Below are 15,261 nucleotides of genomic sequence, written 5' to 3' on the forward strand. Positions count from 1 at the left end.
CCCAGCCTCTTGGTTCTATCATTTCCTTCTGGGGGCCTTAGGGGCTGCCACGGAGGCAGGGACATGCTCGGGCTTTGCGTTCCACTCTCAGCCCTGTCAGCTGTCTGATTGGTGGAGAGACGGCTCTCTCATCCTCCTTCTCAGACACGCTATTCAATTCTCTCCTGGGCACAGATGTTGAGAGTCTGTGTCAACTCAGATCTCATACGTTAGGAATGAGATTCCAATCTAGCTGATTGTCAGATTTTAAATTGCTTTTGCTTTCCTCCATTTGTGGCAAAGGGCTGGGCAAGGCTGCTAGGCCCTTCTGATGACCAAGGCTACCCACGTGTGGGTGGCTGCTCCAGGCCAGGCTTTGGTCTGGGGCTGGGCAGGGCCATCCCCTTTGTGAAGAGACCACTGAGCCCACTCGAGGACTGAACCGACAGTATTCCTGGGTGGTGGGGTGGGGCACTGTAGAGAATGGCCCATTGACTCAACTTGAGGCTGTCATTAAAAAGGGACCTGAGGCCAGTTCTGGACTACGCAGATGGGGAGTAAGGCAGTCCTGGGCTGCCAACGTATTCAGTGCTGTGCCTGGAACTTTGACCTGGGTCCCCTCTGGCACCTGGCACAATGCTACGGCCACAAGTGCTCCACTACATTCTTCTCCAAAAGACAATGACAATTAGGCTGTACCTAATTGGTGGGAAGAGGACACTTGAAAGAGACATGTACTAACCCCACCCGGCAACAAACTAAAACCACTGGACTTCATTATAAAGACGGAAGGGAATGTCCCATGCAGGAATAGTTATAATGAGAATGTTTTCATCAGTCTCTCTATACATTTTGTAATGATTTCAAAGGTGAGAATTTATTATCTAATCAAAGGATTTGTGATTACTAATTAGTTACATTGTATCCAATCAGGAATTAATAATTCGAGCCTAATTGTGAATTAGAGTTCACATCCCGCTGCGGGATGCGTGCTGATGGGCAGCGCTGGGCTTGGGAGGGGCAGGCCTCCCTTCCCTGGCTCTCGGTCCCAATGCAAAGGAGCCAGTAGGGTGGAGTCATGAGATTTTGGGCTCTACAAGGCCACAGGGACTCTAGGGGTGCAGAAGGCCAGGAAGACAACTGTTCTAGAAGGGTTGCTCAGAAAGTGAGCTGAGTGGCCCAAACAAAAACCACATTTTACTGAAGTCTGGCTGGGCAGTACAGAAAAAGAGGCTCTGGCGCCAGGGTTAATAGTTTTGTAAATACAATAAAGATTTCTTCCCTCTCCCCAGGAAGCACACAAAGACTAAAATGAATTATTATTACTTTGGGATAAACAGTAATGCGCTCTGGGTGAAGAGCCAACTGGCAATTTTGAAAGATTAGGTTAATCAGACACAGGGAAATTTCTGATTAATTGGACAATTACTTCGTCTTCTGAGTGAGCCAAGGCAATGTCAGAGAAGTATCCTGACCAACTGGGAATAAATTCACTAGCTTGAGGCAGAGACTTTTAAACTTACAGAGGATGAAATACACTGGCATTGTGTGCCCGATTTTTATGGTCACAAGTTCCCCAAATGTATAGGGCCTATAATTATTTTTTAAGACCAAAGTGATTCAACATTATTTTGGTTTTAAACAATTATGAAAAACCTGTTTGACATTCTCTTGAAATAACTTTAGGACCACAGTAAATGGCAAAACCAAACTTTAGGGGTCAGAAGAGAGGGATCCTTATGTTTGATGATGGAAGATGGTCAGATCCACACACAATGCAAACCCTCCCGGCTCCTTCCTGGAAGGCTAAGGTGGCACCGCCTCACCTGGTGGGGGCGTGTTTCTGTTCCTCCTCCTCATCCGTATCACTGCTGATGGTGATGACGCTGACCGTGGGGCTGGGGGTGTCAGGAATGACAATTGTCTGCCGCTGCCGCTCCCGGGTGGTGCTGGAAGCCACGTCGCCCCACCCACAGGTGACCGAGGTGCTGCAGGCCGGGCTACTGTGCACCATGGCGCAGCGGGGAGGTGTGTTCTCCTTGACACGCTTGGATCGCTGTGGGGAGCTGATGGCCTGAGAGGAGGACACCTCACAGGTGGAGACATTTCTGTAATGAGAAAACCACACTCGCACACAGAGGAAGGTCAGGCCCCACAAGTCCTTCGAAGGAGCCCAATTGCCTAGAAACACCTGCTTTGCCAAATCTCTGTAAAACAAGTCAGCGGCTGGACAATGAGTCTCCATCTGTGACTGGGAATGGGATCATTCAGTGAGCAGCTACACAGGCCTTCTCTGGGCTCTGGTTTGGATCTACATGCCTGCTCCCAGCAGGACAAAGGGAGCAGCCAGGGCTTTCGGAGCAGGGAGGGGGCTCTTGTGCCCCAGTCTCTACAGGTCTTGTAGGAGCAGATGTCATGCCAGGATTCCAATTGTGTTTGCTCCAACACAGTCCCTTGCCTTCAGGGTCAAGGCCCTACTTCTGAGCTCTGTCTTGTGTCATCCCTTCAAAGGTATTAAGTCTTGTTTTGGGGGTGGTGGAAGAACTGGTGTTTGCCACATCAAGCTTTGGTTTCCTTGCTAATGGTTATTCTACTGAAACATTTATTCCTTAAGAGTTTCAGGATCTATTTATTTTATTTTATTTTATTTTATTTTATTTTTGAGACAGAGTCTCGTTCTGTCGCCCAGGCTGGAGTGCAGTGGCGCGATCTCAGCTCACTGCAACCTCCGCCTCCCGGGTTCACGCCAATCTCCTGCCTCAGCCTCCCGAGTAGCTGGGACTACAGGCACCCGCCACCTCGCCCGGCTAATCTTTTGTATTTTTAGTAGAGACGGGTTTCACGGTGTTAGCCAGGATGGTCTCGATCTCCTGACCTCGTGATCCACCCGCCTCGGCCTCCCAAAGTGCTGGGATTACAGGCGTGAGCCACTGCACCCGGCCAAGAGTTTCAGGATCTAAAGGACCTAACCTTGGTGACTAATGGTTCCGTTTTCCTTCTTTCCTCCTCTGGAAAAAGAACATGACCATCAAAAATATCTGTGTGCATATAATTGCTAAAAACCTTAAAAATGATTTTTCTGGATTTTGTCTCGTGGAGCCTCATGGCAGGCTCAGTCTAAATTGTAATAGAAAATTTGGAAAAGTGTAAGAGGAAAAAGCACTCTTAAAAAGAGACCTTTTAATTTTAATTTTGATCAACTTGAAATTCCTTACTAAATTAACCAATGTGATTTTTGGTAACTTTAGGGGAAAAATACTTTCTCCCCTCCCCATTAGATCCTCACTGACTCTGGCACAGGCTGAACATCTTTATCTGAAACGCTTGGTCCAGAAGTGTTTTGGATTTTTGTTTTTTTTCAGATTTTGGAATATCTGCATATACATAATGAGATATCTTGGGGATGAAACCCAAGTCTAAATACAAAATTCTTCTGTTTCATATACACCTTATACACATAGCCTGAGGTCATTTTATACATTATTTTAAAATAATTTTGTGCATGAAACAAAGTTTTGACTGAGACCACATGTCAGGTGTGGAATTTTCCACTTATGGCATCATGTCAATCCTCAAAAAGTTCTGAATTTGGGGACAATTTTGCATTTCTGGATTAGGGATGCTCAACCTGTAGTATCTATGCAGTGAGGGACTAACGCCAATGTATAACGAAACTCAGACTTTTATATGTCTTTAGAGATTCTAGCACCTTCTAGCTAAAGGGATGGCAGTAAAATGAAAATAATTCAATAAAGGTGGATTTATTTTTCTATCTAGCTAGTGCCAGATACATTGCTTGCTCCTTCCTAGGGACTGGTAATACGTTTCACTGGTAAGATTGTACCATTGTTTGTACTTACTATAAACCTATGTATTTGTTGTTGCTAATACATTACGATTTTAAGATTATGTTTTTCACTACCAATGGTTTTAATATCTCCACTTGGCATTGTTGAGGAAAAGTACGCCTGGCCACATCACCAACAAGGGAGAGACTACTGTTCTTTCAGACTGTTTTGCCTAAGGCATTGGTCTTAAAAATAAGGAAATACATAACTTTCACTATAATTATATCGATCTTGAAATGCACTGGCAATGAGCCTTCGTGAGGCCAGCTGGGTGGTAAGTAGACAAAAAGGAGGGACTTGCTAAACAGCTTGGGAGGCTAAGGGTTCTTACTGCCCCTACTCAGCCAAGGTGAACCACAAAGATGCTACGCTCAGTCCTGGGACAGACTAGTGTTCCATGTGACCTTGCTGGACATGACAGCCCATGAGGATTGAGACAGTGGACTTTGTTGCCACCCAGTCTAATAATGACATGGGTGAGCTGTCACAAGGCTGCCACACAAAAGCGTTCTGGAAAGCTGCCAATGATCTGAGATAAATTTTCCTGAGTTGTCAGAAACACCCAAAAAAGGAATCTTGAAGGATGACAACTTCAGCCCTTGGATGAATTTTTGAATGAGAATGAAAAGAAGAAGACCTAGTTTCTGGTATCCGGTTATATGAGGAAGCAGAAAACCAAAACCACTAGACATTTTGTAAACCGGATTTCTCTTGATTAACTTATCACAAATAAGCAATTAAGCACCTCAAAGCTGTGCCATTAGGAAGAGATGTAGGAGCAATCACGAGAGTCACACGATCTCTCTCTCACTCTCTCTGTCTGGCTTGGAAATCTCTATTTTTTAACAAGTTAGGTTTATTAAGGTATAACTGACATATAGTAACATTTCTCCCTTTGAAGTGTTTGATGAGTTTTGACAAATGCACAGTCATAACCCCCTACTACAATCCAGACTTAGAGCTTTTTCCCTTAGGCTTCTTCGCAATCTCCTCCTCTCCTACTGGTCTCTGGCAAGCCCTGATCCGATCTCTGTCTCTATGTTTTGCCTTTTCCAAAATGCCATATAAATGGAATCATACAGCATGCAGCCTTTTGTTGACCTTGATTTTTTAAAGTGTTCACTGAGATGAGAATGGATTTAAAGGGAATGGGAAAGATTCGTGTTCTGCTGGTTAGTGTCTGGTATTAAACAAGCTATTGCTTATATTTAAGCAAGGTGCTACATCAGTTAAACTTCTGATCTTAGATACAAAGAAAGCACATTTCTTTAGTATTTTTAAAACATTTTTTAACACCTTCAACATTTTAAAACATTTTTAAACAAGTATTATGGTAAATTGTTTCCAAAATGAAACTTCAGGTGAGGCTGAGTGTTCTCTGGACAAGTAGAAAGTGACAAAAGATCATTTGCTTCACCAAACTTTAGCCAGGCTTGTGAAGCTTCTCCTAGGTCTAACTGTGCACTCTGCTGTACAATCTCCTTTTGGCAAAAAACCCTGCTCAGTCAGTTTAGCAAGAACCCACCATCCTTGATATCTGATCACCCTTGATATCTGATTAGGTTCCTCAGCCTCCAGGTGTGATGTCTGATCACCTGGGCCTGTCATTAGCAAGAATCCTGTTAGGTCAGCTTAGGCAGAATCTCCCTTACCCCTGATGCTTCCTCTTAGTAACTTCCCATCCACCGACACTCTCCAACCCTGCCTTGGCTATAAATTTTCACTTGCCCATACTGTATGGAGTTAAGCCCAATCTCTCTTGCCCACTGCAAGATTCCGTTGCATCCATCCCTACACTATTACCACGGTCTTAAACCAAGTGCTTCCTGCAAACCCTAGGCCAGTCCATGTGGTACGGGATGTTTTGCTAACCACTGCAGGAAGAGGAGTGCCCCCGTCCCATGCAACTGTCCCATGTTCAGAGTGGGTGCTGATACTCCCTAATCCTAAACTACGTTTCTTTAGCCCTCACATCTCCTGGGATTTCTCTTCCCTAGGGTGGCTCTCACCACCTACCTCACAGATGACTGGTGCTGCTTACTCTTCCGGGAGGAGGTGGTGCTGGTTGGCTGCTGCCGCATCACGTGGGCTACACCCACATTTAAGGGCTGGGCTGCTGGAAGGGTCACATGACCGGTCAATAGCGCAGGCTGCTGCATGATGGGATTGTAATGGCTTCCGTGAGCATGTGTGTTCCTGAAAGGGAGACAGGACAACAAGGTGCCTTAGAGGTGTTCTAAAAGCAGAGCTCCTCTGTAAGATCAAGCTTCCTCCCCAGATAAACGCTGACTGCAGTTGGTTATTTCACTAGCTGTTTCGCGGCTAAAGGGATGAGCCTGGCCATGTGTGCTCATCGAGTGGGTTTCTTCTACTCATAAGGAGTAGGAGAAACACAACTGGTTGTGAGTGAGAAAGAGGACTTTCAAGTGGGAAGAATGCCAAGTGCACCGGCTCCGAGTTTTTAAGTTCTAGGGACAGGAGATAAATATTTTTTCCAACTTTTAAAGTCCCTGAGCACGTAGGTGATTATCCTGAACAATATTTTATTTTAGAATTTACAGGCCAGGCATGGTGGCTTACGCTTGTAATCCCAGCACTCTGGGAGACCAAGGCAGGCTGATGGTTTGAGCTCAAGAGTTCGAGACCAGCCTGGGCAACATGGCAAAACCCCCTTTCTACCAGAAATAGAAAAAATTAGCCAGGCATGGTGGTGTGCACCTATGGGCCCAGCTACTTGGGAGGCAGAGGTGGCAGGATCACTTACGCCTGGGAGGCAGAGGCCGCAGTGAGCCGAGATAGTGCCACTGCACTCCAGCCTGGGTGACGGAGCAAGACACTGTCTCAAAAAAAAAAAAAAGGTTTCACCTTAATTTTATAAAAATAATTTTTAAATGAAGAAAAAGTGGAATTTACAAAGTGTCATCAATGGGTTATTTTATTCCACTCTGTGATGAAGGCAGGATATCTTAGCAATACCATTTTATTAATGAAGAAATTGTACTTTACGTGAAAAACAAACTTTGAAGCCTGGGAGCCATATGCTTCTGGTGTTAGGAAGTGTTAACGTTCTTTTGAATTACCTCAGTGGCTAGAACAATGCTCAGGCATGTAGCAGCTGATCAATTAATTACACGCTTGCTGAATGAACAATTAGATTAACTGAAGGTTGACTAGACAAGTATAAAGTTGGTATTAAATCAAAATTAATAAGTCATGATAGAAATACTGGCAGCCCTCATCCTAAAAATGGGTTATGTTTCAAAATTCTTATAATCTGGGTTGTATGAAGCTCAAAGCCTTGTTTTCCCACAGAAATGTTAAAGGTGGTGACTGACTCACAGATTTGCCCATAAGAGCTCATTTAACACATAATAAAATTCAGAGCTAAAGGATAATTCATTTGAATTTAAAAAAATTATAAGAACCTATTGTTGCAACATGGGGAAAAGGATGAATAGGAAAAAAAAAGAAGTAGATGAATACTTTTGTAGGGATTTTGATAGCGTCTTCTGGGCATTTACATGGACTTTAGAAACTCATTACGGCTTTTTTCTTTTTTGAGATGGAGTCTCACTCTGTTGCCCAAGCTGGAGTGCAGTGGTACGATCACAGCTCACTGCAACCTCTGCCTCCTGGGTTCAAGCGATTCTCCTGCCTCAGCCTCCTGAGTAGCTGGGATTACTGGTGTGCACTGCCACGCCTGGCTAATTTTTGTATTTTTAGTAGAGACAGAGTTTGGCCATGCTGGTCAGGCTGGTCTCAAACTCCTGACCTCAGGTGATCTGCCTGCCTCGGCTTCCCAAAGTGCTGGGATTACAGACGTGAGCCAAGAAACTGATATTATGGCTTCTTTATTTTGTTGTAGCTCTTTCTCCCATAGACAGATGGCATTCCTTCTCCTTTGAGTCAGGCCCAGCACTGGTACCTCTGTTTCTTATAGATATTAGATACTAGATATCTATCCACAATAATAGATATTCTTTGGCTCACACAGGACGTGGAGAGAGACCAGGAAGAGAGTATGCTGGCTCTGGATGTCTTCTGTGGTCAGTAGGTAAGAGACGTCAAAAAGAAAGGAAGGAGGGAGGAGGAATAAGAAATACGTAGGAATTAGTAAGTGTATGTGTATTTCTGAAATTAGATGAGCTATAAATGCTGAAAGACAAAGGGGGAAAATAGGAATATGTTACGTGTGTGGTCTTTTAGGAGAAAAAGGGGCGAGGGAAAAAAAAACCCAGTTGGTCAGACAGCTTTCCACTTGGCTGCTCCTAATGAACTGGAGGAGGAAAGGCGATCTTGCTGAGCATGGGCCGATGTGATAGTGGGGAGGGAAGATGACAGGTTTATTTAATGCCTGTCATGTACCAGGCACTGCGATGGTACATGTTAAATATAGGCCAAGTGCTTTGTATTTTATCTCAATATAAACCTCCCAACAATCCTGTGAAGTAGGCATTACTATCCCTTTATTGAAGAAGAAACTGAGGTGCATAAAGGTTAACTTGCCCCAGGTCATGCAGAGCCAGGATTGAACTCAGCTCTATGCTGTTTGAGATGGATTCTCATTCTGTCGTCCAGGCTGGAGTGCAGTGGTGGCATGAAGGTGTTGTCAGTGGGGAAGTGAGTGGGACTGTGGGGAAGGGCCCAGATACTCTGTACTAGGCAGAAAATGAAGTGGAGGAATGGAGGAAGCTGCAGTAGGGGTCTGACTGGGGGCTTATATCACCACCTTTCTACTTTTCCCTGAGAGACCTTAATTCACAATAGCCGTGTAGGTCAGAATAAGAACTGTGGGAGGCTCCCTGGGTGATATGGAGGCTGTCAGGGGGTTGAGGGAAGTGACCTGCCCTGATATTCGTGCAGAATGAGAGATAGTCCAAAAGGGCCGTGAGGAGTTGGGGACAACTTGGAGGGCTGCCATTTGGCTCTGCACTGGTGAAGGGGGCCATTGTGGTGGTGTTGGGGGGAAGGTACAAGGGTATCTAGCCATAAAAATAACAGAGGAGTGCATCTGTGAGGAAATCATGAGTTGGACAGGGAAGAGTTCTGGAAACAGATGAAGGGGGTATGCAGTGCTGGCAGGCAGGCAGGTGGATGCCTCTCGGGTGTGTGGGAAGTAGCCTCTAATCTGTAAGATATGCCTATTAACTGAAGAGGCACACTGAGCAAATATGCCAGCATTTACCCTTCCAAATAAACCCCATTCTGTCAAACCTTCCCCTGGGAGGTCAGATAGACTCTAGAGTACCCCCATCTCAAACATCTTCAGAACACTTTCTAGAATTGCTTAGGGCTTTGGGGACCCTCTTCTGCATTCTTTCACTGGTGACAGACCTTTGTTGAATGTGGAAGTTAATTCTGAGAAACTACCAAATATCATCCAGAACCAAGTCTGGTGAATTACACTGATGATTAAATGATATAACTGAATTCTGGGTGGGAATGACAACTGAGCATAAATTAATGAAGCAGGTTTTCTTGTATCCTGGTATATTATTTAAAAATTGCTTCTTGTTACACTGCACTCATAGTCCACACAATATTTTTTTTTTTTTTTTTGAGACGGAGTCTCGCTCTGTAGCCCAGGCTGGAGTGCAGTGGCCTGATCTCAGCTCACTGCAAGCTCCGCCTCCCGGGTTCACGCGATTCTCCTGCCTCAGCCTCCCGAGTAGCTGGGACTACAGGCACCCGCCACCTCGCCCGGCTTTTTTTTTTGTAGTTTTAGTAGAGACGGGGTTTCACTGTGTTCACCAGGATGGTCTCGATCTCCTGACCTCGTGATCCACCCGTCTCGGCCTCCCAAAGTGCTGGGATTACAGGCTTGAGCCACCGCGCCCGGCCCACACAATATTTTTAAAAGCTTTAAAAAGCTCTCTACAAACCAGAGAATTCAAGTATAGGCCGGCCTGGCAGCCCTCTGTCTGCAGTGGACATGCCTCTCATCCCAGACACACCCACTCACCCTAGAGGGGTTTCCTGCTTACCTCCAGTCCGCCAACTGCTGGGTGCCTGCCATGGTCTCAGGAATGACGGTGGCGTGCTGCACTGATGTGTGGGTGGCCACTCCAGTCAGCTGCTGCCATGCTGGGGGAAGCAAGATCTGCTGGGTCCCACTTGGCCAAGCCTGCTGTAGAACACAGGACATGTGCAATGACCATGTTTGCTAATCACATAATTGATTTGCATGAATCCGCACTTATTCTGTGCCTGTGGTTGTGCTAGACATTCTTATGGGTGTGAGAGTGAGGGCCTGGTCTCTGGCCTCAAAAACTAAAGTAAGGGAGATAAACAATGAACATATAGGCCGGGTGTGGTGGTTCATGCCTGTAATCCCAGCACTTTGGGAGGCTGAGGCGGGTGGATCACGAGGTCAGGAGATCCAGACCATCCTGGCTAACATGGTGAAACCCCGTCTCTACTAAAAATACAAAAAATTAGCTGGGCGTGGTGGCGGGCACCTGTAGTCCCAGCTACTCGGGAGGCTAAGGCAGGAGAATGGCATGAACCCGGGAGGTGGAGCTTGCAGTGAACTGAGATGGCGCCACCATACTTCAGCCTGGGCAACAGAGCGAGACTCTGTCTCAAAAAAAAAAAAAAAAAAAAAAAAGAACATATATGAACTAAGTACAAGATAATTAAGTATAGGGACACATCTGTATGGAAGGGATTCATTCATGTTGAAGAATGATTTCTTTATAAATTTGCTCTAATGAGCAATGCTTGAAGTTTCTGAAAGTTTATTATTTATTTACTTGTTCTGTCCCACAACCATGTACAGGGGATTAGGGTAGTTGAGTTGGGCTAGATGAGGGTGACTGCTGGCCCTCAAGAAGCTTTCTGCCTAGTATTATTTATTTAACATTTTACCTTTGATTTATCAATTAGAATCTAGGTTCCAGCTTGTGAATCTTCTGAATCTAAGTTTACACAATTCTAAGATCACCAAATATCTGGAACCTACATCTGAGAGCAAGCAAGTATGAAGTAAAATTCTTAGCTGTGACTATAGCATAATTGAGAATTACTTTGATTTCTCAAAGCAAAAATGAGAGACAGGTGGAAGTCACTGCTTGAATCTAATTTTTCTAAGAAATCTAAAATGAACGTTTGTAATTCTTCCTTGATAGATTCACTGGTGTGTGTGTGTGTGTGTGTGTGTGTGTGTGTGTGTATGTTGTGTTTTAAGCTCTTTTTATCCACGATCACTATTCTGCTTGTCTTTGGTCATTAGATGATTCAGACTGAACACCACTGCCTAAAGTTGGACACTTAAAGGATAGTCACTAAGGTAAAATACCTTTTGGACAGATCAAATATTTAAAGGTTTGATATCTTAGCTACCTCTCTTTCTATCAGAGTGGATGTGACTAACATTGGGTAATTTATCGAATGCAGTGTTCACAGACTGTGCATGTGCTCAATGTGGGTGTTTTATATGTACAAATAAGCACTTCTGGAAATGGATTACGGATTTGAGTCAGGGCTTAAAAAATACTGGTGCTTATAAAAATGATAGAATCACATTTGAGAGCTGAGTGGACCAGTTCACCTATTCCATTATTTTCATGTTGCACCTGAGGCCCAGTGAGATCTCTTAGATGTTTCTGATACTGTTTGTTTGCTTTTGATATAGGCAGCAAGCTCAGGGACCACAGTTCATACCAAGAGTGCTTAATATCTGTTGATAAAATGAAAGAAGCAACTCCACAAAGGCTATTAACTACAGTTAATTGTATTTCAGGTTTACTTAATTCACAGAATGCAGAAACATAATTAATTGATTAAAACAGTTGCAAATTCCAAATATTAAATGAATAACAATTTCGTTTGCTGTAAGGTTTCTACTGACTTAGCCAATTGGAACTCATTTCAGATCTCATGAAAAGCATTAGTTTTAACTAATGTCATTTAAAAAAATAAATCTTGATATCAAGCTAAGGTTATCATTTTTCTTCTATTTCCCTGAAATGGATATTAACATTTTACCTCAAAGAGATGGGGTAGAAAGACTGTTTTTGACTTATTTCACTGATTGATATGCTTGGCTCATTTGTGACAACACTTCATCAGACATTTTTATAATTTATTACTACTACCAAGAATGCAGTGAACATTTCTTAATGCATACTGTGTGCCAAACACACAGTTAAGTCATAAATGGGTTTCTGACTACTTCTTTTTTTTTCTGACTTCTTAACACCAGTTCTGTGAGATAGGGACTGTTATTTTCTTCCATTTCTCAGATTAATAAAGTGAGACACAGAGAGGTTAAATATTAATAACTTGCCCAGAAATATGGTAAATCAAACATACACATTTATTGCCTTCTTTACACTCAACTAAAATGATAGTAAAGGAATAAAAAATACAGATTCATAAGGGCAAAGAGAGTAGGAGAGAGGCAATCACCATTAATAACATTTTAGAAGCTCAAAAACTGATGGACAATTACTAAGTGAATTAACAGACTGAAGAAATCTCAGGTCAGGTCTTCATTTCCCCTTAGTTCCCAGATTCTTGGTGTACATGCTTATACCACCCTCCACTCCCCGCCCCAAAGCAGGAGGCTAGAGGATTCTCTCTAGGGGAAATGACTAGTCCAAGAGAAAATAACTACAGATATGACATTTAAGGATCAGGGGATCTGCCAGTGAAAATGCTGGACTTGCCTCTTTTCAGCCTATAGAGAAGCCCACATTCAATAGTCTCTACCCTGCCCTCCAGCTTTCCAATTAGTTTTTTAGTGCTTTAGTTTTAAATAGGAATGAATAGCTAATGAACACCAGACAGTAAAGGAAGCTTCTAACCTAAAGAGAATAAAATAAGCAAACAAAAGAAAGAGGAAACAAAAACAGTGTGGGAATCAGAAGAAAATTTTCTAAAATCTCTAATTAATGCCATGCAGAGTTAAAAATATATCTACGAAACAAGATCATATAAAGAATCATTATCTATATTCAGAGAACATGCTCTTTTTTGGTGGGGAGGGAGCAGAGAACAAACTCTTGGAAATGAGAACTATGACAACAGAAATTAACCATTCAAAAGAAGGTTTTTAAAAAGTTTAAGAAATCTCTTAGAAAGTAGTGCAGACAGAGGATAAACAGGAAATAGAGGGGAAAAAAAGATAAGAAAATCAGAAGATCAATTTAGAAGTACCAACACTCAATTAATAAGAATACTGCAAAGGAGAAACAGAGAAAATGGAGGGAAAGAAATTATCAAAGGAAAAAAAAATCCAGATTAAAAGGGCAAATAGGGTGTTCAGGACAATGTAAGAAAAAAGATCCAAAAGAAGGCATGTAGTCATGAAATGTGAGTCCAATGTGGATGAGGAAAAAGTCTTAAAAGCTTTCAGAGAAAGAAAAAATAATATACTGAGATAAGTGTGCTCAAACACAGCAACACAGCAAACATATAACCCTTTTATAGCTCTGGAAGGGTTTGGGGCTGTATAATGAGATATATAGAAAACTAACTCAATGGGAAAAATGAGGCAATCATTAACTCTAGGAAAAACAAAAAGATGTGTAAGAAAGGAAACATAATCATGGTATATTATAAGGCTCAACTGAGAATAATCTTATATAATATTGATAATTACGTAAATATTAAAAAGTAGTTGAATCAAAATTATGTGGGAGGAATAGGAGAAAAGAGTGAGTGAAAAGAGGAACAGGAGAGAAATTGTGTGTGTGTTATGGGGATGGCAGTGGGTTAGAAAGCTAAATCTTCATCTTCCTTAATAGGAAGTCAATGGATAATACTTAAAATGGAAAAAAAATCCATAAAAAGCAGTCTAAACATGTTATTTAGAAACACAGAGTTAAAAAACAGATTAAACAGTTAAGTTAAAAATTATTGTTATGGGCAGGGCACAGTGGCTCACACCTGTAATCCCAGCACTTTGGGAGGCCAAGGCAGGGGGATCACTTGATGCCGGGAGTTTGAGACCAGCCTGGCCAACATGGTAAAACCTAGTCTCTACGAAAAATACAAAAAAATTAGCCGGGGCATGGTGGCACATGCCTGTAATCCCAGCTACTCGGGAGGCTGAGGCACGAAAATTGCTTGAACTCAGGAGGCGGAGGTTACAGTGGGCTGAGATTGTACCACTGCACTCCAGCCTGGTGGCAGAGCAAGATTATGTCTCAAAAAAAAAATATGTGTGTGTGTGTGTGTGTGTATGTGTGTGTGTGTGTGTATATATATATATAAACTTTCAGGAATAATATATATTATATATATAATATATATAACAGGGATAATATATATGTGTGTATATATACACACACATATATACATATATAATGTAATAATATATATATTGTTATGGGGAGTAGACATTAAGGATGGGATAGAGCAGAGGACTATAATTTTCCTATAAGCTTATGGTATTAAAAATTTTTTAAATTATGTACTTTTAAAAATTATGTACATGTATTACTTTGAAAAGGAATTAAATTTAAATTTCAAAAATAACTTCCCCAAAGTCACACAGCCATACAGTGGTGAGGCAACCATCTGAATGTGGGCAACCTAATTCCAGCGCCCATGCTTTCAGCCAGTATACTACCTCTCCTTGTGCTGATAATTCACAAAAATAATGGCCCCTATTGAAGATCAGGCATTGGTGGTTAACTGCATAAAGGTGGCATGAACAAGTCTTCTTTATTCTCTAACAATATCAGGTGCCAGTCAAGAGAGAGGCAGACAGCAGGACAACGTAGCAAAGACTGCTTGCTGAAAATGTTATCAGAGGAAACATTAAAGTTTTGTATTTTGAACAGTTTAAAGGGTGAGAAACATTAAACTTTTGTATTTTGAACAGTTTAAAGGGTTCAAGACAACAGTTTGTTTTTAGGGAAGTATTTAAAGGTTCAGTTGGTCAAATATGAACCCAAAAAATAAAGTAAATAAGTAAAAAATAAAGAGGTTCAGGTGATACGATTTGATTGGCTAGAAGAATGCAAAACACTTCATGGAAGGGTAGAGTCTACAGTGACCTGGCATTTCTGAATTTCTTCTCTAACGCTGCCAGTCAAAGGAGATTTTAGATCCTGCCATTTGACAAGTGAGATAAATTCAATACTGTCTCAATCAAGAACTGTGCTTCCCATCTCTCCACTATTACCTGCTCATTCACAATTTCTGTTGGTGGCCAAGATGCTAGCTGTGGCGTGGGGCTTGTGAGGATGGAGATGACAGCTCCTTTTAGGCAGTACCAAAAAAGCTTTTGTTGCAAGGTGATCCACAAAGATCACTCCCATATCACTGACATAAGCAGAATGATTACCATTTCCACCTGCCATGCACACATCCTCTGGGTGCCCCACAGAGGCTTGCTGCCCTGAAAGTTTTATGTGATGCTGCTGGGAGGTGGGGAGAAAAAGGGCAAAGAAAATGAAGTTAACATGAGGAGTGGATTCAAAGA

General features: G+C 42.5%; 1 protein-coding gene across 11 annotated transcripts in view; it reads right to left on the reverse strand.

Annotated features, from left to right (window-relative positions):
• HIPK2 (homeodomain interacting protein kinase 2) overlaps positions 1-15,261 on the reverse strand; it is a 220,471-nt gene that overhangs the window by 33,972 nt on the left and 171,238 nt on the right. For 7 of the 11 annotated variants that reach the window (XM_045388257.2, XM_045388254.2, XM_074036125.1 and 4 more), the window contains 3 exons: positions 9,812-9,954; positions 5,844-6,023; positions 1,806-2,087 (listed from right to left, as the gene is read on the reverse strand). In XM_045388257.2, coding sequence (XP_045244192.2) covers positions 1,806-2,087; positions 5,844-6,023; positions 9,812-9,954 — 605 coding nt within the window. The remainder of the gene's footprint in view (positions 1-1,805; positions 2,088-5,843; positions 6,024-9,811; positions 9,955-15,261) is intronic. The other 4 variants (XM_074036126.1, XM_074036124.1, XM_074036132.1 and 1 more) reach the window with 1 other exon arrangement.

Source organism: Macaca fascicularis, chromosome 3, assembly GCF_037993035.2.
Source record: "Macaca fascicularis isolate 582-1 chromosome 3, T2T-MFA8v1.1".
NCBI classification, from domain to species: domain Eukaryota; kingdom Metazoa; phylum Chordata; class Mammalia; order Primates; family Cercopithecidae; genus Macaca; species Macaca fascicularis.